The 22,370-nt window shown below is 46.0% G+C and overlaps 1 protein-coding gene across 8 annotated transcripts in view; it reads right to left on the bottom strand.

Moving 5' to 3' along the window:
• Positions 1-17,149: 17,149 nt before the first annotated feature.
• Positions 17,150-22,370, bottom strand: part of RUBCN (rubicon autophagy regulator) — a 61,607-nt gene continuing 56,386 nt past the window's right edge. For all 8 annotated transcript variants that reach the window (XM_043473235.1, XM_043473229.1, XM_043473233.1 and 5 more), the window contains 4 exons: positions 22,152-22,213; positions 21,558-21,711; positions 20,163-20,256; positions 17,150-19,933 (listed from right to left, as the gene is read on the bottom strand). In XM_043473235.1, the coding sequence (XP_043329170.1) occupies positions 19,755-19,933; positions 20,163-20,256; positions 21,558-21,711; positions 22,152-22,213 (489 nt within the window). In that variant the 3' untranslated portion in view covers positions 17,150-19,754. The remainder of the gene's footprint in view (positions 19,934-20,162; positions 20,257-21,557; positions 21,712-22,151; positions 22,214-22,370) is intronic.

Below are 22,370 nucleotides of genomic sequence, written 5' to 3'. Positions count from 1 at the left end.
AGCATGTGCTCCATAGAGCCAGGATGTGGGACAACTTTCATGCACCATTTCAAGTCCTCTTTGCCTTGCTGCCTATTCCAGCCACTGCTGCAGGGACCAGCTTCCCAGCAGTGAGCAGGCAGAGCCTTGCCACGTGCCAACTGGCCTCTGTTCCAGGACCTCCCTGATACCGAGGCTTGGGATGCTTCTGAGAGCTACTCAGCCCTCACACACAGCAGTGAAGAACTGGGAGAATTGGGCCCTGGGGAGCAACTCAGAAACCAAGGAGAATGGGGGCCCACAGACAGATGTTCCCTGTTTCATTGCTGGGACGGATGGTTCTCAAACACGCTTCTTGGAAGGTCCTGAGGATGGAGCAGCCATCAGCCATAGCAGGGGCCAACTAGTTAACACCTCTTTAACTGGCTCTCCCTTCTCTGTGCCATTTCCCCTTTCCCCACTCCTCTGGATCAGGTCCCTAAATAACTCATTCAGGCTCTGCTTTCGGAGAAACTAAGCTAAAACAGACCCACTAGCCAATAACTAGGTTCTGTGCTGACAGGGCCTCCTATGCTATTATCATTTACTAGAAGCCAGTGTTCAGATTAGCAAAGGTCTAAAGCAAGCCTTGGATGGGGATGACCAGTCATTCTGTTTATCTGGAACCAAGGTGTGGGAGAGGGACCAGCAGGAGATAAGGCCAGAAATGTGCCTTGAGTCCCATGGAGAGGAGGACTCAGCAGGCCACGCATGGGAAAGTGAAAGTGAAGTCACTCAGTCTTGTCCGACTCTTTGTGACCCCATGGACTGTAGTCCTGCCAGTCTCCTCCATCCATAGGATTTTCCAGGCAAGAATATTGGAGTGGGTTGCCATTTCCTTCTCCAGGTGATCTTCCTGACCCAGGGACTGAACCTGGGTCTCCTGCATTGCAGGCAGACGCTTTACTATCTGAGCCACCAGGGAAGCCCCCAAGCATGGGAGGTTAGCCGTATTCTAGAGACAGTGGGAGGCCAGGGTGGTTTCTGAGTGAGGGGTACTGGCAACACCAGAGCTCTGCTTTGTGGGGGTACGATGTGGTACAATGTGGGCTGAGACCAGTAAGGGGCTGTGACCTAGGACTTGGGCAGTGGGATATGAAGGGGGCAGATGTGAACTCAAAATACTTGGCAGCTTGCAGAAGAAAACCAGGGCACAGAGACATGAAAAATGCTCCTGAGGTTTGGAGTCCAGGAGGCTGGAAGGAAGGGCACTGTGCACAGAGCAGGAGGAAAAGCAGGTCTGGGAGGAAAAGATGGTTTCAGTGGACCCCAAAGCCAGTGGCATCATTTTTTCTAGTGCTCTGAAATCCTGCTCAAGGAGACCACAAGGAGGCCGCTCCCAGCACACCAGAGGAAGGTCCCCTGCCACTTTTGGCCCCGTGGGAAGAGAAGGGGGTGGGCAAGAGGTCACAGGCTTCAGGCAGGCTATGTCAGGACTCATAGGCAGTGCTACAGAGCCCAGGAAGGAATACTGAGGAGAGAGGCAAGAATTATTCAGTCACAGCACCACTAGGCTTTCAAGATATATATTTACGATATTTACTGTAACCATCACAAAACAATAAACATCGTGAGCCAAATTTCTGTTTTATAACTTGTTTGATTGATTTTATGCACATTTAAACATGTTTAGGACAACAGCGGAGAAGGCAATGGCACCCCACTCCAGTACTCTTGCCTAGAAAATCCCATGGATGGAAGAGCCCGGTAGGCTGCAGTCCATGGGGTCGCTAAGTCGGACACAACTGAGCGACTTCACTTTCACTTTTCACTTTCATGTGTTGGAGGAAATGGCAACCCACTCCAGTGTTCTTCCCTGGAGAATCCCAGGGACGGGGGAGCCTTGGTGGGCTGCTGTCTCTGGGGTCGCACAGAGTTGGACACGACTGAAGCGACTTAGCCGCGGGACAACAGCAGGTTTCCTCTGGTTGAACCAATGGGGAGACACACAGGGTGGCAGGTGGAGAACTGCAGCACCACTGGGCCCGTGTTGCAGCCCTGGCAGGCCCAGGGCAGGAGGCTGAGCTCTACTCCAGGGGCCCTGTTGGTAGAGGGTAGGGGAGGAGCTCCAGGCCGGCATCAGGCTCTCTTCTTGAGTCCCTTCATGGTGATCAAGACGGGCAGCCCCGGGAGGTTGGTTTGGAAAAGCTGCCAGACCTGAGTGAGCAGTAAGTGAAGGCCTGTTTTGTTACGTTTCCCCAAATAACAACGCTCTCTTGTTCATCTGCCAAGAACCAGGCCTTTGCATAAGAACCCTACAAGGCAAGCTCTAGGATACAGATGGGGGAAGGAAGGCTCAGAAAGTCAAGAAGGCTGAAGGCTTAAGTTTAGCCAGGATCTGAACCCAGGTCTATCTGGATTCAGATGGCCCTGTTCAAGCTCTTTCCATTGTCCTGGCTGTCTTTCTTTCTGCCCAATGCTGTAACATGCCAGGGTGGGGGCCAAGAGCTTTCCTCCAATGCTGGGCAGAGCTGGACAGATCAGGGCTGAAGCCAAGACTCAAAAGGAAAATAAAGGACAGAGGATGATTTAAGGCAGAGAACAGCAAACCACAGTCTGTGGACCAAATCTGTCTTTCTGCCTGTTTTTTTGTATAAATCACAAGTTAAGAATTTATTATTATTATTATTTTTACATTTTCAAATGGTTGAAAAAAGTCAAAAGAAGAATTGTATTTCCTGACACATGAGAATCATATGAAATTTAGTGTCAGTGTTCACGGGCAGGAACCCTGGCTTCTACCATAAACCCGTGGTTGCCATGGTGCTCCACCCACCTCAGGCCCTTTGCCCACTTTGGTAATTGCTCCTTAACTTTGGGTCCTGGAGGCCAGGGAGGCAGGAGCAGCTTGCTGGCCACCCCTTCTAGGGGCATCTCCAGGGCACTCACATGCTCTGCATCCAGTCTACATCGCTTCTGACAGCCCTGGATGGGTTCTCCATCCTCAGCACCACCTGCAGCATCATGCTGGTAGTTTGAGGAGCTGAGAAAACATCGTGAAAGCTCCTGTCCTCTTCCCTGCCTCCCACTCCTTCCTGTCTGCCCTCAGAAGTCTACATAGGACGGGTAAAAAAGCATCGATACTACAGGAGAAGCGAGGACCGTTAAGGGGAGCCTAGCCACCCTTATTTCCCCACCCTGTTCCCCAACCACCAGCAGCTGAACCTCTCCTTGTGGGACCCAGAAAAGTGGCTCAGGGAAGAGTAGCAGGTAGCGAGGAACAGTGGGCAAAGAAAGCTGGGAGGAATGTGTAGGCCCTTTTGATATGAAATGGACGAAATGTCAGGATCTTGGGAATGTCAGGGACCTTAGGAATCACCCAGTCCACACCCTGGCCTTGGCCTGAAATACAGGCAAGGGGCTTGCCTTGTCAGTCACAGCCTCTAGCTCTCCTGGGGATGGAAAGGAGCCTGCATGTGCGTGCCTGGGCTTGCAGAGGGCATGGTGGTCTGGGCAGCAGTCTGGTACCACATGGCAGAATTCATCACAGTAGCAGCTTCCCGCCCTACAGTGGTGATCCATTCCAAGGCAGCAGAGGGGCTGGGATTGGAAGCAGCTGCCTGAAGAAAAAGGGCTGTTAAAAGAGACAGATTGGGCTTCCCTGATGGCTCAGTGGTAAAGAATCCACCTGCCGGTGCAGGAGACACAAGTTCGATCCCTGGTCTAGGAAGATCCCACATGCAGTGGAACAACTAAGCCCATGTGCCACAACTATTGAGCCTGTGCTCTGGAGCTGGGGATTCACAGCTACTGCAGCCCGTGCACCCTGGGGCCGGTGCTCCACAGCAAGAGGACCCACCGCAATGAGTAAGCCTGGGCACCACAGCTAGAGAGCAGCCATCACTCACCACAGTGAGAGGAAAGCCAGTGTAGCAATGAAGACCCAGCCCAGCCAAAAATCAATCAATAAAATTTTTTTTAAAGAAATAGATTTAACAAATAGTGCTGGGACACTGGATATTCATCTGCAAAAGAATGAATTTGGACCTCTATCTCGAACCATATACAAATATTAACTCAACATGAATCACAGACCTAAATGTAAGAGTTAAAACTATAAAACTCTGCATATTGTCATGACCTTGGATTAAGCAGTAGTTTCTCAGATGTGGACTTTCCTGGTGGCTCTGATGGTAAAGAATCCACCTGCAACGCAAGAGACCCAGCCAGGTTTGACCCTGGATTGGGAAGATCCCCTGGAGAAGGCAATGGCAATCCACTCCAGTATTCTTGCCTGGAGAATTCTACCAAAACCACAGTGACAAAAGAAAGAATAAAGTAGACTTGATCAAAATTTAGAAGCTTTGTGCTTCTAATGATACTATCAAAAAAGTGAAAAGACAACCCATAGGATGAGAAAACATCTGCAAATAATACAGGTGATAAGAGAATTTTATTCAGAATATGTAAGAATTCTCACAAACTCTATAACAACAAAGACAGATAACCCAATTTAAAAATGAACAAAAGAAAAAAAAAAAATGAACAAAAGATAGAGGCTCAAGAGGGAGGGGACACATGTATACCTATGGCTGATTCATATTGATGTATGGCAGAAACCAAAATAATATTGTAAAGCAATTATCCTTCAACAGTACGTGAATTATGTACTTGAATTATGCTTCAACAGTATGTGAGCCGAGAACGTCCAGATGTCCAAGCTGGATTTAGAAAAGGAAGAGGAACCAGAGATCAAATTGCCAAATTCCACTGGATCATAGAAAAAGCAAGAGAATTGCAGAAAAACATCTGCTTCTACTCCATTGACTACGCTAAAGCCTTTGACTGTGTGGATGACAACAAAATGTGGAAAATTCTTAGAGATGGAAATACCAGACCACCTTACCTGCCTCCTGAGAAATCTGTATGCAGGTCCGGAAGCAACAGTTAAAACCAGACATGGAACAACAGACGGGTTCCAAACTGGGAAAGGAGTATGTCAAGGCTGTATATTGTCATCCTGTTTATTTAACTTACAAGCAGATTACATCATGAGAAATGCCTGGCTTGATGATGCACAAGCTGGAATCAAGATTCCCAGGAGAACTATCAATAACCTCAGATATGCAGATTACACCACCATTATGGCAGAAAGTGAAGAGGAACTAAAGAGCCTCTTGATGAAGGTGAAAGAGGAGAATGAAAAAAGCTGACTTAAAGCTCAACATTCAAAAAACAAAAATCATGGCATCTGGTCCCATCACTTCATGGCAAATAGTTGGGGAAACAATCAGAACAATGACATGCTTTATTTTCTTGGGCTCCAAAATCACTGCAGATGGTGACTGCAGCTATGAAATTAAAAGATGCTTTCTCCTTGGAAGAAAAGCTATGACAAACCTAGACAGCATATTAAAAAACAGAGACATTACTTTACCAACAAAGGCTTGTCTAGTCAAAGCTATAGTTTTTCCAGTAGTCATGTATGGATATGAGAGTTGGACCATAAAGAAAGCTGAGTGCCAAAGAATTGATGCTTTTGAGCTGTGGTGTTGAAGACTCTTGAGAATTCCTTGGCCTCCAAGGAGATCAAAACAGTCAATCCTAAAGGAAATCAGTCCTGAATATTCATTGGATGGTCTGATGCTGAAGCTCCAACCTGATGAGAAGAACCAACTCACTGGAAAAGAACCCGATGCTTGGAAAGAGTGAAGGCAGGAGGAGAAGGGGATGACAGAGGATGAGATGGTTAGATGGCATCACCAACTAGATGGACATGAGTTTGAGCAAGCTCCTGGAGTTGGAGATGGACAGGGTAGCCTGGTGTGCTCCAGTTCATGGGGTCTCAAAGAGTCGGACACAATTGAGCGACTGAACTGAACTTCAATTAAAAATAAATAAAATTTTTTAAAAATGAACAAAAGATAAATCCAAAGTGGATACACAAATGGCCTATAAGGACATAATTATCAGGAAGATGAAAATTTGAGTTACGATGAGTTACCACTTCACCACCATTAGGTTAAAATGAAAAAGACAGAAAACAAGTATTGGTAAGGATGTGGAAAAATTGGAACCCCTTACATTGCTAGTGGAAATGTAAAATGGTGCAGCTACTTTGCAAAACTGTTTGGCAGTTTCTCAGAATGTTAAATGTAGAGTTACCAAATGACCCAGCAAATCCACTTCTGGGTATATACTGAAAAGAACTGAAAATATATGTTCACATAAAAATCTGTCCAAAAATGTTCAGAGAAGCATTATTCGTAATGGCCAAAAAGTGGAAATAATTCAAATGTTCAACTGATGAATAGATAAAACAAAACACGGTATTTCTACACAATGGAATACTATTCAGCCATAAAAATGAATGAAATGCTGATACATGCTACAACATAGAGGTACCTTGAAAATATGATACTAAATGAAAGAAGTCAGCCACGGAATGTCACAGGTTGTATGAGTCCGTTTATGTGAAATGTCTGGAATAGGCAAATCCATAGAGACAGAAAGTAGATTAATGGTAGCCAGGGGTGGGAGGTGTAGGTAATAGATGGGTGATTGTCAATGATACAGCATTTCTTTGGAACGTGATGAAATGTTCTAAATTTAGGTAACAGTGTTGGTTGCACCACTCTGTGAATACACTAAAAACCATTGAATTGTATATTTTAAAAGGATGTCTTTCACATTATGTGAATTATATCTCAATAAAGTTGTTACTAAAAAGAGACTAAGAGAGAAGAGTGATAAAACAAGAGTGACAGGAGTGACAGCAAGGAAAAAAAAGAGGCAATAGAGAAAACAACAGAAGAGTTGTGACAAGAGGGACATAGGAAAAACCCACACAGTTAGAAGGTCTCCAAGGTCCCTGTTCACAAAACAGTTTCACCAACCCCAGTTCCTACTAATTCCCCAAGGTGTTCAATGCAATTATTATCACAGTGGTAAAGAATTCACCTGCCGACACAGGAGATGCCAGTTCAATCCCTGGGATGGGAAGATCCACTGGAGAAGGAAATGGCAACTCACTCCAGTATTCTAGCCTGGAAAATTGCATGGACAGAGGAGCCTGGTGGGCTCCAGTCCATGGGATCTCAGTCAGACATGACTGAGCGACAGAGCACGTGAACACATGCTTATCCACTACAAGATGAGGGGGGTTATCTTCTGAAAGACACAAGGAAGACAAGGCTCTGGCAGGTGGGGACCATGGCCCAAGTAACCTGGTAAGTATGGCTCAGGTTGAAAGGTGCCCCAGGTGCTCTCATGCCCGGAACTCTCAACTTTGTTTTCCCTTCCCTTTGACCTTCTCATTTGCCTCCTGTTAGGTTTGCACTTGGGGCTTTGTTTAGGGATAAGCTGGAGGACATTCCAGAGCTGACAAGATCAACAGGGAGCAAGCCACAGACAGGATGTGGGGCCAGGTGTGGCTAACCCACCCTGTTGTGGAAACAGAGGCCAGCAGGTAGGTGTCTGGTGAAAAGGGAGCTGAAGACCAACACACTCTCAAGGTGATGGTGGGAGGGGCTGGAGTGGTGACCTCTGAGTTTGGTCTGGCTTCTGCCTCATGTTCTGGTCAGGAGCCTCCTGCTAATGATCAATTTCCTTTCTTATACCAGCCCCCCTCCTGAGTGCCTGGTTCAGGGTCAGGTTGTCACCAAGACCAGGAATCAATCAAAAGATTGGACCAGGAGGGACTTCCCTGGTGGTCCAGTGGATAAAACTCCATGCTTCCAATGCAGGGGGCCCAGGTTTGATCCCTGGTTGGGGAACTAAGATCTCACATGCTACAACTAAGCCCAAGTGCCTTAACAACTGAGCCCACGCACTATAGGGCTCATGCACAACAACTAGAGAAGCCCATGTGCTGCAATGAAGACCCAGAGCTGCCAAAACAAATTTTATTTTAAAAAAAAATCACCCATTTCAAAGATAGGAGCAGTCCCAGGGACCATACAAATGAGGATCATAGCCCATGTGGGGGTCAGAGATCAAGTCAGTGGTCTGGTGATATCAACATTTATTTTAACAGTTTGGGATGGGATGGAATGGAATGGAGTGGAGTGGAATAGAACAGAATAGGAAACATCCACGTATGTTATATATGTAAGTTTCTTGGGGTTATTTTTGAAAATTTTTCTTTTATATACATGTATTTAAGTACTGGATCACAGGGTGAAATATATTTCTTAATGTGGATTATTGCCAGAGAAGTTTGAAAGACACTGATCTAAAAATGGAAAAGCCATGTTCTTAGGGTCTTGCTTGAGTGGGTGATAGAGCTGGGAGAGGAACTAGCAATCCTGACTTTTTCCCTGTTTTCCCCGCAGCAAGGTGGGGAAGGTTCTCTCTCTTCAGGCACAAGGTTCTCCTTCAAAAAGCTTCCTGTTGCACTGGCCACTGCCCTCTGCCACTCTCTAAACACACTGCATACTCCTGCTTTTGAGCCTTTGTTCAAGCTGCTTCCTCTGCTTGGAAGGCCCTTCCCTCACAACAACTAAAAGAAAACATTCTTATCCTTCAAGGTCACGATTAAATTCAGTCTTCCCAGGGTTGCTAAGGAACTAGCTCATTATTTCAAAAGTGATAAATGAAGACTCATTTATCCAGTTTTTCCACACAAACCAAATAGTTTGAAGAGGGAAAGGTCTTCTTTATGGAAGAACTCCAGCTAACAAATGCAGAAGGAATGACAGAAGAAAATCACCGTTTGTCAATTCCTAAGCCCCTTTCACTAATGAAAAAATGGAGCTAGGTGACAATCATCACTGGAAGTTAGAATCATTAGAGAAAAATCGAGGGAGACCTTTTTTTAACGGACCTACGTATGAATGCACCTGGCTGATGAAGTTTAGCACCAGTAAAAGTGAGATGACCAGACATTGCCTGTCTCCACGATACAGGAGGAAGCACACAGCCTCACCTACAGAACATTCTTACCAAAAGACATGAACCTTAACTACCGGATTTCAGGTAATGCAAGTGACAGAGGAGCACCCACAATGATCTGATCAGACAAATCCAGAATGCAGGGCTATCTACAAGACAAATGGCGTGGTTTCTTCAACAAATAAACAATATAAAAAAGAAAAAAGGCTGGTATAGATTTAAAGAGACTTAAGAATATAACAACTAAATGTAATGTATAGACCTTGTTTAGATCCTGATTCAAATAAGTCAATTGCAAAAAGGCCTTTTTGATAGTTGGAGAAATATGCACACTGATAGGTATTAAGTGGTAGTAGTTATTTTCAGTATTTCAGCTCTGATAAGGTATTGTGGTTATATTATTTTAATATGGTAGATAAGAATTTGGGCAAAGTGTTGATATTTTTCAAGCTAGCCAATAGGTCCACTGGGTTTGTTAAACTATCAAATTTAATGAACAAATTTTCATGAAAATTTTTAAAAGTAAATTTGCTCTATCCTGAGAGGACTTCCTACATCCCATAGCTGGGATGTAGGGTTTAAGTATTTCCTTCTACTCTTAAAACCTATTGATTTCATTATGTTAACATTAACATAGCATTAATCCCTGTCTCAATCATTCTTACCATCTTTTTTCCGGAAGTGTGTATCTGTCGTCCTACCAGCTCATCAAAGGCAGAAAATGCATCTCTGTAGTTTCATTATCAAGTAATTTATATTTAGTTTAAAAGATCTGAGTTGAGCTTGGGCTCACACTTGAGCTCCCAGGGGCATCCAAATGTCAGCACAGATTTACAGTTCCTAACAGCGCTGACCAGTCCCATCAGAAAAATGACGGCACAATAAGGGAAAGGAAGTCCACCCCTCGGTGACCAAGCACTCATTCATTCACTCATTTATTCCTTTTATTCTGTTGAGTGACTCTCGGAGCCGGGTACCATGGTGGATCATGGAGGTACATTCCACTGCCCTGCCCACCGAACAGTCCAGAGAAACACCTTCCAGGAGCTCAGTCTAGTGAAGGAGAGGCATCACACTACAGGTAACCAGAACATCATCACACTGCCTGGTAAGTGCCGCACCACAGCTAAGAGGAGAGGGCTGCGGGGTTGGCGGAGAGGCAGTGCACCCATCAGGAAACAACTTTCTGGGGGGAGGTGACAGCTCAGGGACTCCTCTGTGACCATCCCATTGGCTTCAGACGAAGGGGCTTGTAGAAGTGACAAGCTGAGGGGCCAGGAAGAGCCTCAAGCAAGGTGGGTGAAGAACCCAATGCTAATAGTTTAAAGCCCTTCAGAATAATATTCTTTAAATATGTTTGGCAGTTTTATAGAGAAGAGGGTAAGCACAGCCAGGGAAAGGTGTGGAAAGGGGGCGTGAGGCAGCCTCCTCCCCCCTTTACAGTTTTTACAAGCAGCTTATTAACACGTGTTTTGTTACTTAAGCACACCTCAAGGCGCCCATCCTTGCAAAAAGTATTCCTACCAATGATACCCAGTTTTCTCCCAAAAGATATTCTGGCAGATACAGCTTTCTCCATCCCACTGCATTTCCAGGAATATTATAGCAAACCAAATGGGTTGGTACCCAGTGAGTCTGCCTATGAATCCAGGTCTGGGCTTGTCACACCACCTTCACTCCTAGCCCTCCGACAGGGCACATTCTAGAGCTTTGTGCTGCCTCCACTCATAGGAACCTCTTCTAGACATTCCTCTGGCCTCTCCAACCAAAATAGACCTTCCCAAGCGAATCACCCAAAGACATCTTATAAATATGGATGTGGTACATAGAGAAGCCACCTTAAGCACTGGTAGATGCTTAGTAAATGTCTGAATAAATGAATTGTTTCATTAATAAACTGGTGAACATAGAAGGATCATGCCAGGGACAAAAATGGTTGAGTAAATGAATGAACGAATAAAAAAGAGACTAGAGGCCAGGTCCCTTTGACCTGCTAGCCTGGCTCCTCACCTGTCTCCCTGGTTTGGGCCACAGGGCTCAGCCATAGTAGGAGGAGGAGAACCAGCCCTATGGCTGCAGGCATCAAGCAGAGAGAGTGTTTCAGGGACCAAGGCCAATCAGGTCATTTGGCATCCCCACCGGGAGGAGCCCACTGACACCTGGGCCGTTGCTGGCAGAGGGCAGGGGTGTGGCACCAAGACAGGGCACAGGTGTACTAGCTGCTTGGAATAGCTTGCCCAAGCAGAGGTAATGTGGCAGAAAGCAATTTCCTATCTCCTGGTGTTTTCAGGCTTTGGGAAGAGCAGAATCAGAGAAACCAGAGTGATTGCTGTCAGGGACTATGGAGATCATCTGGTCTGACCATTTTATATAGATAAGGTTCTATCTTATCTTATAAGGCCCAGAGAAGACAAGAGGTAACCCGAGTTCACACAGCTCAGTTATTATAGAGCTGAGGTGTAGAGCTTGGTCTCCTGGTTCACTCCAGTGGTCTTTAAACCAAAGGTAGTAGAGGAATTCAGAAATGCCCCTGGGAGGGCCCATCAGCCTGGAATATTAGCAGGGCAGCTTTATTACCCCCTAGCTGGTATAAGTTGTCTACACCACAGGAACGCTGACAGAACAGGAGGAGGTTGAGACATAGAGATTTGAGGAGACTATCTACTATAGGAAAATGTGAAAAGTAAGGTGACTCCAAAATCCTTTAAGCTAGGCTTCAGCAGTATGTGAACTGAGAATTTCCGGATATACAAGCTGGGTTTAGAAAAGGTTGAGAAATCAGAGATCAAAGTACCAGCATTCATTGAGTCATGGAGAAAGCAAGGGAATGGATGGACAGATGAATGAATACATAAATGAATGATTGCTGCACTGCAGTGGCCCCTTTCCCCTCCCCTGTTGAATAGTCTTCTCACTCTTGGCCTGTGAAGATCTCAAGTCTAAGTTAAATATTGGGAAGAGAAGCTTAGGGCTTCTCAGGTGGCTCAGTGGTAAAATATCCACCTGCCAATGCAGGAGATGTGGGTTTGATCCTTGGGTCAGGAAGATCCCCTGGAGGAGGGCATGGCAACCCACTCCAGTATTCTTGCCTGGAGAATTCCATGGACAGAGGAGCCTGGAGAGCTACAGTCCATAGGGTCACAGAGAGTCGGACATGATTGAGCGACTAAGCACATAAAGAGAAGCTTGAGAACTTCCTGAAAATCAAGTTTTGGCTTCCTGTGAATCACATCTAGTTTGTAACAATAAACAAAGAACCTCGGAACAAGTAAAAATTTCGTACTGTAGCTATTTTTCTATCTCTGGTTGGAAAACATTTGGATATTTTATCAACTTCAGCAGTCTTTTGCTTGTCTTCAGCATTCTTCTCTCAGCTTACCTTATAGACATAACAATTTTTAAATACCTAGTATATTTTTAGGGCATATAAATATCATCGTATCTCCTGGCAAGAAAAAGCTGGCAGTTTAATAATAAAGTGAGTGAAGGACATTTGGAATGTTATCCACTCTGATAATGACTGTTGAACAAAACAAAACAGAAACAGTTACAGACAAAGTTGAGGGAGGAGAAGGGAGATGAAGACATTTTCATCACTTCAAGATTTGGGAAAGCAATCATTGCAGATATTTGCCGGCACTAGAAGAGATAAGAGAGCTAAGAGGGGAGGTAATCAGACACAAGGTCAAAACAATCCCATCCCCTGTCCTACAATGTCCTTCTTGTTGGTTCTTGTTCCCACTGACAGGCAGAGAAGGAAAACATTCAAAGACAGACTCTTTCCCCAGTGGTTATCTCACTCTCCAGGAAAAGTTATGTCTATTTGTGTGAACCCAACTATTAGGAGTAGTTGAACCCACATAGACTCTGAGGGGTGGGCACCCACAGAACTTGTCTGTAGTAGAGTCCCCCGGGGATCCCTGATCTGGGGATACCTTAAAGACAAGTAGTGCAGAGAGACTAGAGAGCCCCAGGGTCAGCTGGCTTTATAGTCATCTCAGATTTGGGCGAGTTCAGGCTCTTTGGTTGGAAGACATCAGACCTGCTCCTGCTGGTAGTAAAGAGGTAGACAGAGAACAGTCATTACAGAGATCCATGTGGCAAGGGGGAAAACTGACCACATTCGTCTGACTATAGGACCCAAATGCGGGCTGACCCTGTTAGGGTCTCCTCCGTCCAACACCTCAGTGTAGGTTCTTCTGGCTTAATTTGGAAGGCCATGTGTGGCGTTTGGGGGGATAGCACTGGGATTTTGCAGAGGAAATGCTGCTGAGCTCAGGGTGATTAAAAAGGCCAGGAAAGACCATTGCTGCGGCAAAGGTGACCCTTGTCAGGAAAGATCCTTGAAGCGGCACTTCGTGTCTGCTTGCCTCAGCATAGAACAGGCAATTCCTTACATTCATTCATTCCATTCAGTTACTTGTTTATTTGTTCTATTTGGGAAAATACTAAATAACAACATTGTGTGACAAGTGCTCTAACAGGAGGTTGAGAGAAAGCGCCAAGGGCTCAGAGTGGGTGGGTAGAGTAGCATGCAGGCAGGGGACACTGCGATGTGGCTGAGTGAGCTCTCAATAGAGGACAGACGAAAGTGTATTTTGGCAACAGCTAATAGCTCAGGGAATGGCAGGAGCTCAGGCTACGAAGCTGAAGTGTGGTCATGGATTAAAGGTCCTTTATGTGCCAGCAGAAGAAACCAAACTTTACCTTGTGGGGAGAGAACTGTTGGTGAGTTTTAGGTAGGGGAATAAGACCCCACAGCAATGCTTTCTTCCTTCCCACTGCTCCAATCTCCTTATTCCCACCATGGAGGGCAATTGGCAATATTTATCAAAATTACAAACGCACAAATCTTTTGTGCCAGTCATTCCTCTTTGGAGAATTTACCTGACAGATATGCCTGCACCCATGTGAATGACACAGGACCAGGTTTTCATGGCAGCATCATTTGTACTTAATAAAAGATTGGAAACAACTTAAATGTCTCTCAATAGATAAATGGTTGAATCAATTATACTCCACCCATACAATGGAAAATGTATGAGTGAGTGAGTGAAAGTTGATCAGTCGTGACCCCTATGGATTCTAAGAAAAGAATAAAGAAACTTTTATTGTAGTGATGTAGGAAATTCTCTAAGATACACTGTTAGGGGGAGAAAAAAGCAAGGCACAGAAATGTGTATATAGTATGCTAGTTTTAAAAGAGGTGTGAAGAATTATATATATATATAATTACATATATAAATATATATATATATAATTTGCTTGTGTGTTTGCATAAAGAAACTCTGTATGGATAAAAAGAAAAGTCACAAGTGACTATCAATGGGGATGAGGCAGAAACTGGACACATAGCTACAGAAATGGGAGAGACTTCACTATATTCTTTTCTGTGGATTTTAATCATGTGAATGTATTAGAAAAGTACATTTAAATATTATTAAGTAACCAAGAAAGAGTGAGTGAGGGAGGGAAAGAAAGGCAGGGGTGGGGGGCTCTATCATTCCCTTTCCCCTCTGCAGGCTTCATTTCTGCTTTCGCGTTGTCAGAACTTTCTTTCGGTGAGCTCAGTGGCTAAGGGCTTCCAGTGGTTAAGGGAAACATACACAACTTTTCTTTCAGACCTTGGTGTAGAGAGATCTATTGTTGGCATCTGGGCTGAATTTCTTTCTTCCGATCCTAAGTAGAGAAAGGCGGGGAGGTGAGGGGGAGAGAAGAGAAAGGTACCTTTTACTTTCCTCTCTTCCCCTCACTGCTGCTAGTGCTGAAGCAGTTTTGTGCTCGCTGTGGAAACAGGAGTTTGCTGGAGAGGCCAGGAGTCTGGCTGTTCCTGCAGTGGGCCAGGGGGAATGGGGAAATAAAGCCATTCAGGAACCACAGGCATCACTGTTTGAAAAGAAGACAGGTGAGAAATTGCAGAGACTGAGAAAAGCACAGGACTTCCCTTGGGTTTGTTGCCTGATGATTACAGGTCCCCTGTGCTGCGTGCCCTGCTTCAGACTTGAGTCTCACAGGTCTGCTCTAGCCGCTCTCTCAGCAGGGGATGGTCACTAGTACTCCCACCAACGTCCTAAGAAACTCCCAACCACACGAGGCTTCTTTTAACCCAGGAACTCTCATCTCGCTGGTCTGGTGTTAAGTTTACCTCCAAAACCAGAGCACAGCTCTCTGCTTTCTGTTCCTCCCCCAAAAGCAGTTCACAGAACTGAGGAAGGCAAGGGTGTATGCCAAGCACACCCTTGTGTTCTCCACGCTCCTAGAATAGTAGCTCTAAGTAGATTCTCTTTCCTTTTTAATCACATTCATCTTTGATCCCAGGAACATCAAGCTCACAATGGGAATGCCTGGGCCACCTGGCAGCTGCTTCACTAAAATTTTATAAGCAGCTTGATACCCTGGAGATTAGAAGTGGGAGAGGACTCTGGCAGAAGAGCCAGCAGGATATGGTGGGCATGGTGATCCCTTGCTCCCATCCTCTAAGTCAAATGTTCCAAGGAAAAAGGAAGTTGGGCTGGGTCTCGCTTTAACCAGGGTGCTATAAAAATTAAGCCCTCTCTTTATACCATTAGAGGGTAAAGTAAACCTACACACATTTGGGGCCACAGAAAATGATGCATAACATAGTGCCACAAAGGATGACTGCCTGGCTCACAGTTCCCCTTTGTGGTGCACCCCCAATCCTCAACAGGGAGTCCCCAACACAGGCTCAAGGGGTCTGCAAATCCTGCATTTGAGGTTCCAGAGCTGCTCCGGTCTCTGCCCTTTCTAGTCTTGGTTGCTAATTTTCCTTGGATTCTGTAATGTATACCAATATTTTTCTAATATCTTGCCCTACCCACATCACCCACCCCCAATTTTTACTCCCTATTTCAAAATGTCAGAGTGAGAACAAAGCATTTAGAATTTATCTTGTGTTTTAGAGGGTTTGGTGAGATGACAGTGACAACGTTATGTCATATTCTAGTCTAGACGAACATTATTTCTTTCTCTCCCATCTCCCTGGGATATCCACAGCTTCTGCTCTTGTTTTGCTCTATTTTCTGCAAAAGTGGACACTGATGCTTTTAACCAGATCAGTCACTCCTCTGATTGAAACTCTTCAGTAACTTTCCAATGTTCTTAGAATAAAATTTAAAATCTTTGGTGCCCAATACAATAAAACCTGAAATTCTTAGTAGGTCCTTTTTGAAGTTCCTTGCCCAAACTCCTTCTATCTTAGGACCATCATATATGCTAGTCCCAGTCCGGAGCCCTTTTCTCCCTACTCTGAGTCTCATTTTCGGGGTCTTGGTTAAAGCATCACCTTCTCAGAGGCCTTAGTTCTTTCCAATCTAAATGGGGTCCCCTTGTTATTTTTTTTTTTAACAGCATCTACCCTTTTCCTTCACAGCTCTTATTTATTACAGCTCATAATTACACATTCATTTTGGGAACTCTGGGCAATGTCTGTCTCCCCCACAAGGCTCGAAGTGCCTGAAGAGGGAGGGCCTATGTCTGTTTCAGTCCCTGTGATAACCCCTGAACTCAGTACAGAAACCAGGAAGCAGTAGGTACCCAAATATTTGATGGATGATTAAATAGGGAGAGACTGGCATGGCTGGAGAAGGGTTGAGATTTAAGATAAGAACCTGAATTTGTGTGCTAGTGGTAGAAAAGGAATGAGATTTATTTTAAAGAGAAAAGTCACCACAATGTGACAACAGGTGGTGAGGAGACACTGCTTTCCTAGTCAGAAATGCCACCTGACTCAGAGAGGAGGAAATTAATTTTCAAACCAGGGTGACTAACGGTTAGGTTTGAGGAAATATGATATTTATATTGGCTTTAGACATACCGGCTGGAGCTGACCAAAGGACACGGAAGGGGAAATGTTCACAAAGCTGCAGGGTGTAACTGGAGCTCCAGCAGGCCAGGAGCATTAAAGAGAAACTCAGAGAGGGTTGTTCACAGAAGTGGGGACTGAAGCACCTAAGACAACTCAGACTGTGGAGAGGAAGATTTACCTCGCCTCAAGGGGCCGCTATACCAAGGGGACCAGTAGTGGGCACACCCCATGCATTGTAAAGTGCTACAAACTACTTTATACACAAAGACATAGACATCTAGGATGGTGAATTGTTCTGCTCAAGGTTACGTGGCTAATCAGTGACAAAGCATTCCAACCCACTTTTCCTGACTTGTAAGGTACAGTTTTCTTTGCATCATAACAGAAATTTCCTGAATTTTCCGACATGTCCACTTTACAGTGGACACTCAATACCATTTCCTGATAGTCAAGATAGGCAAATAAAAAGCAGAATTTCATTTCCTTAGTTTATTAAAGATGACAATGAAATGTTAGGCTGTGTATGAATTACAGCAAGTAGAAACTCAGTTTGGAACACGAGTTGTACACACATGAGCACATCTCTATTTAGACTCTTGCTCCTTTTACGTGAATTCAACAAAAGCACTAAAGCCTTGGTAGAGAGAATTAATAACAGCCTCATTTAAGTGGAAAATATCTGCCTTCCACTCTTCTGCTATTCCTTGAATCTTGTCTCCACCTTGCAAGCAAAGTTTTTTTTCCCTTTATTTATAGAAAAGAACACGTCTTCCCTCCTATTTCTCTCAGAAGGAACTCTCTGCAGTGCATTCAAAGCTTCTCCCCACAACAGCGGGGATTTTCAGATACTAAGTTGCAAAGTGCTTTCAAAACACCCCATCCTCTTTCCTCTCTCCCCCTACTCTCAAATAAATAAATGGGTATCTGGACAGTGAGGAGAGCAACGTCAGGGTCACTAAAACAGATATGCAACTTAGAGGGATGGGGTTGGGGAGCTAGAGAAAAAAAAAATAAGTGAAAACCCAGGAGCACGTAAGATTGCTGAGCTCAGCTTTAGAAAGTGTCAGCGTCTTCCATCCTTTCATCCTATGCTACATGAAACACACACGACAGTAACGAGAGGACATCTCTCCTCCAGTGTAGTGACTTGGAGTAAGGAGCTGGATTTTCGATTTAAATCAGAACTGGAAGTAGAGGTCACCATTTTCACAAACACCTTCGTCTGAATCTGAGGCCTAATTCTCAGTGAGACTAGAGTTTCACAAGGTCACTCCGAAGCTCCTTGATGGACCAGGGAATTTCTAGTCTGCCCTTCAACACTGGGCTGGGCTGGAGGCCTTGGCTTTCACAGCCCCTTTGCCCCTGCCATGAACTGAAGGGAGAACAGCCTCGGGGTCTTCCAGCCTGACGTGGCCTTCAGATCCCAAGTCCAAGGCAGAGGGACGAACGCCAGACATCAGCTTCTTCCCGCTCCCTCCTGTCCTGGTGGAGCCCCAGCTCTCTTACTTTACTGCCCCCACTACTTCCAGTGACATTCCTGGTTGCCTCCGACTCAGACACTCAGCAGCCTCCACCAACCATGTGCAACTTTCTGTTCAGCTTCCTGGGGCAGCGCCCACCGCAGGTTTTTTTCCTACTAGCAACCAACTATGGAAAGACAGGTGCCCAGGAAGAAGAGAGTCCCAGAACTAAAATGCTGTGGGCTTTAGTTCACAGAGCTGCCGACCCTTGGAGCTGTGACCCTGACCAGTGCCTTACATACAGGTCAGGAGCTACAGCAACTTAAAGAATACCACAAACATATATACGGTCCCTTCAAAAACTTTTCCCATCAAAACACACATTAAAAAAGGGTGTGGTTGTGTGTTAAAATTAGTAATAAGGATGACTGCATATACTACCATCACCAGGCTAAAGAGTTAAGTGCATAATTGGCATAAAGGTTCTTGTTATCTTAAGAACACAGGAACATTCATGTTCACAGCCACAAACTATCAAGTCTTTTAACACCACTAATAGCAGGAAGCTTTCACCTCAACTTTGACATAAGAAACTAAGCCAGGAGCTCAGCCACTGGGGAGGGTCCCAGCCCCACTGCAGGAGGGAAGGAAGAGCACGGAGTTGGGCCAGGCTTCTGCTCAGAACTGCAGTGACCTCCTAACAGAGGACACAGTGGCAAGAGACCCACGGATGAGATGCTGGATGGGGCTTCTGTCCTCAGTTTAAGATGGCACCAGGGACTTGTCTGAGCTTGAAAGGTCAAACCTGCACCAGAGCTATGTTGGCTAAAAGGGACCTTATCACCCAAGAGGAAGCCAACAGCTCCTCTGACTGAACAAATGCTCCTTAAACAAGAGTTGTGGCCTCACTTATGCTTGAAATAGTCCTGGTCTAAGCAGTAATTCTGGTCTTGGTGTCAAGTCCCCCAGGGTAGATAAAGAAAGTCAGCCTGTGATATCATCTATGCCTACAAGAAAGTTATGACTGCCTCTTTGAGGTGTCTGAAGAGTTCAAGGTAGCAGTAACACTGTTTTTATGGCCTAAGAAGCACCTACATAAGAATGCCCACGACGCAGTCCCATTCTCTGATGCTTCTCCTCAGGGTCTGACCCTGTTCCAGGACTGGGAGAGAGAAAACTCCACCCTCCTGTTTCAGCAGCAAAGGAGAAGTGAGTTCGCTGAGAAAGGCCTGGCTCAGAAGCTCCAAAATTAAAACAAAATAAAACTGGAAATGATTCTTGAGATGCAGCTGAAACCAGATCTGGTCCAAGTGGCCATGGGTATCGGAAGAACTGGGTCTCACTGCCCACTCCCCTAACAGAGGCACTGGAAGCTTCACTTACGGACCCATGTGTCAGTTCTGATGGAAATGCTTGGTACCTGCAAATTGTCACAATAGACTGGACCCCACCAACCTATGTAAGGTTGAATATATGGACACTAGACAGGTCATAAAAATTAATAATGATGATAATAGTTAAAAAAAATAATAAAACCAAGTGGGGAACGTCCTTAGGAGGGTGGCTCAGTTCCGCACTATGTGACCCTCGCCCCTAGAAAGAGCGCGTTCGGTGCTTTCTCAGGTGGTCTCCAGGTCGGTGGCCTCCAGGGCCAAGGCCTCGGTGGGTTCCTCCTCGTAGTCTGACATGTAGGACTCCAGGCTCTGCTTGGCCAGCAGCTCCCTCCGGGCCTGCAGCCGCTCACAGCGGGGACAGCTCCCAGACTTGAAGCAAGTTTTATGGTAGCACGCTTTACACTCTGTTCAGGTTGGGAAGGGGAGAGAGAAGAGAACAATCTGTGTCATCTCAGGCTGGAAGCAAGTCACTGCCAGGACCCTTCTCACCACCATGGCTTAGTGTACCTGTGGCGAGACACAGGGCGCTGCTGAACCAAACCCAGCTTCTGTTAGCAGGGGCAGCTGACGGGAAATGAATAAACCCGGTGCTCTATCTTGATGGCTGACCCCATGCTGGGCACCAGCTCTCACCTTCACAGATCCGGCACTTGTGGAGCTCAAAGGGGAAGATGATGTCATCCTCATTCTGGCAGAACTCACAGATGAAGCCCTTGGCTTGGCAGAGCTAGGGAGGAAACAGACAGGCAGCAAAAGGAGGCAAAATTCACCAGGAACTGGCCAAGAGGGTGAATACAAGTGGGGCGAGGAGCAAAATACAAAGACTTGAGGGGCTCCAAGGGCTTCCCCGGTGGCTCAGTGGTAAAGAATCCACCTGCAGTGCAGGAGACACAGGAGAAACAGGTGCAATGCCTGGGTCGGGAAGGTCCCCTGGAGGAGGGCACGGCAACCCACTCTAGTATTCTTGCTGGGAAAATCCCATGGGGTCTCAAAGAGTTGAATATGACTGCAGCAACTGAGCACAATGCGTGAGGGGCTCCAAAGTGTTCTCCCACCTTCAGGAAAGAGACTGGAGCTGGACTTAGCGTGACAGCCAAACTGGGCCCAGGCTGGGCAGTGTCGGACCAAGTTTTAAGACAGAGACGAGAAAGGCAGGAGTTTGAGAAACTCCAGTCACAAGAGTGGTTCTCAAAAGAGATGACAAGAAGGAAGGAATGGGGCCACAAAGGGCTTCTTAAAGTAAAAATTATTTTGAAATGGGAACCACAACCAATTAAGATGAACTGTAAAGGCGAGGACAGTTTTCCAAAATAATATCTAGCCTCGGGCCAGGTTATAGTGAAGTCTTTCCAATTTCCCCTGCTACACAGGAGCTCTACATGTGCCCCATTTTAAGCTCTAATTCTGGGACACAGGAACACAGCCTGGACATAGTCTAAGACGGGGAATTCTAAAAATGGAATTTCTGGTCTGTTGGATAGATCAGGAACAATAATAACTTGCATCTACAGAATATTTAAGTTTACACAGCGGTGGTGGTGGCTTAGTCGCTAAGTTGTGTCTGATTCTTGCCACCCCATGGACTGCAGCCCACCAGGCTCCTCTGCTCATGGCATTCTCCAGGCAAGAATACTGGAGTGAATTGCCATTCCCTTCTCTGGGGATCTTCCCGTGGTATTTTCTGTGGTCATAGTGACTGAAAATGCTCAGCCAAGACCCTGTCCTTCTCCGAGTCTAATCCAGGGTCCTCCTCCCACATCATGGCAGCTCTTTAGTGAAGACCCACTTAGTCCTGCCCGTTTCCCAGGAGAAATGCCAACACCACATCCTCTTCTAATTCTAGATTCCTTAGATCTGGATGATTTAGCTGTTCATCAACCCAGGGGAGAGCAAGCCTGTGCAGTTTCTCTCACAGTGTTAATAGGCCAACTCAATTCCTGGAACTCAACAGCATGAACCCTGGACCCATGCTCCTCTTCACATCCGTAAGCAAGGGCCCTGCGGCGTACTAGAGCAAGAGTTTCTTACCACACATCGCTCTACATGGGCAGCCCCCGCCCTGGTGAGCTCAGCAAGCCGGGGCCCCAGCTCCCCCTTCCTGGTGGCAGTCAGGTCATTCAACGAGTACAGGTGGAGATCCTCCGTCAGGTGGCCTGGAACGGTGTCAAAGGCATCCAGAAGGCTGCAGGAAATGAGGGGAAGTGGGCAGAAGCAAAGAATGAATGCTTTGTGTGGCCCATCAGAGAAGAAGCAGAAGCTGGTTAGGGATGAGAAGGGTCCTAGAGATAATGAGGGTGGGTAACACCCAGCCCACCCAGGCTACCCCAACCCTCCCCACAATCAGGCATCTGGAGGGTGAAGTGACTTCTACACCCTTCTGCAGAGTGACTCGGGTCAGCTTGCCAAGAGTGGTGGGCTGACCCTGGATGGAATAACCAGAGTTCCCCTTCCAGAGCGAAGGATACATAGTTACTGCTCTAGGCTTCTTAGTTTACTATTTCCAGAATTTTCTGCATGATCCCCCTAGTATCCTGCTTCACATAACAAGGGCCAACTGCTGGGACACGTTTCTTCCAGAGACACTGACTGAGCCAGAGGTCTGTGGCCTCCATCAAGACTTACTCTGTGGCCAGTCGGCAGGTCTTGAACATGTTCTTCATGTGATAGAGCTGGATCCGCAGCAACTGAAGAGAAGGGTGTTGTGGGGGTGGGTGGGAGAGTTGGAGGGGGTATGAAAGAGATGGAAACAACCATTAGAAAGAAAGTGCCTTTAAACCCTGCAGGTCTAGAAGGCTTGCATGCAGTAACCAGAGCCGGGACTTTCTCTATACGCTCAACAAT

Source organism: Cervus canadensis, chromosome 7 (genome assembly GCF_019320065.1).
Source record: "Cervus canadensis isolate Bull #8, Minnesota chromosome 7, ASM1932006v1, whole genome shotgun sequence".
NCBI lineage: Eukaryota > Metazoa > Chordata > Mammalia > Artiodactyla > Cervidae > Cervus > Cervus canadensis.
Note: the sequence above shows the minus strand (reverse complement) of the source record. Positions and strands in the feature narration are given on the sequence as shown.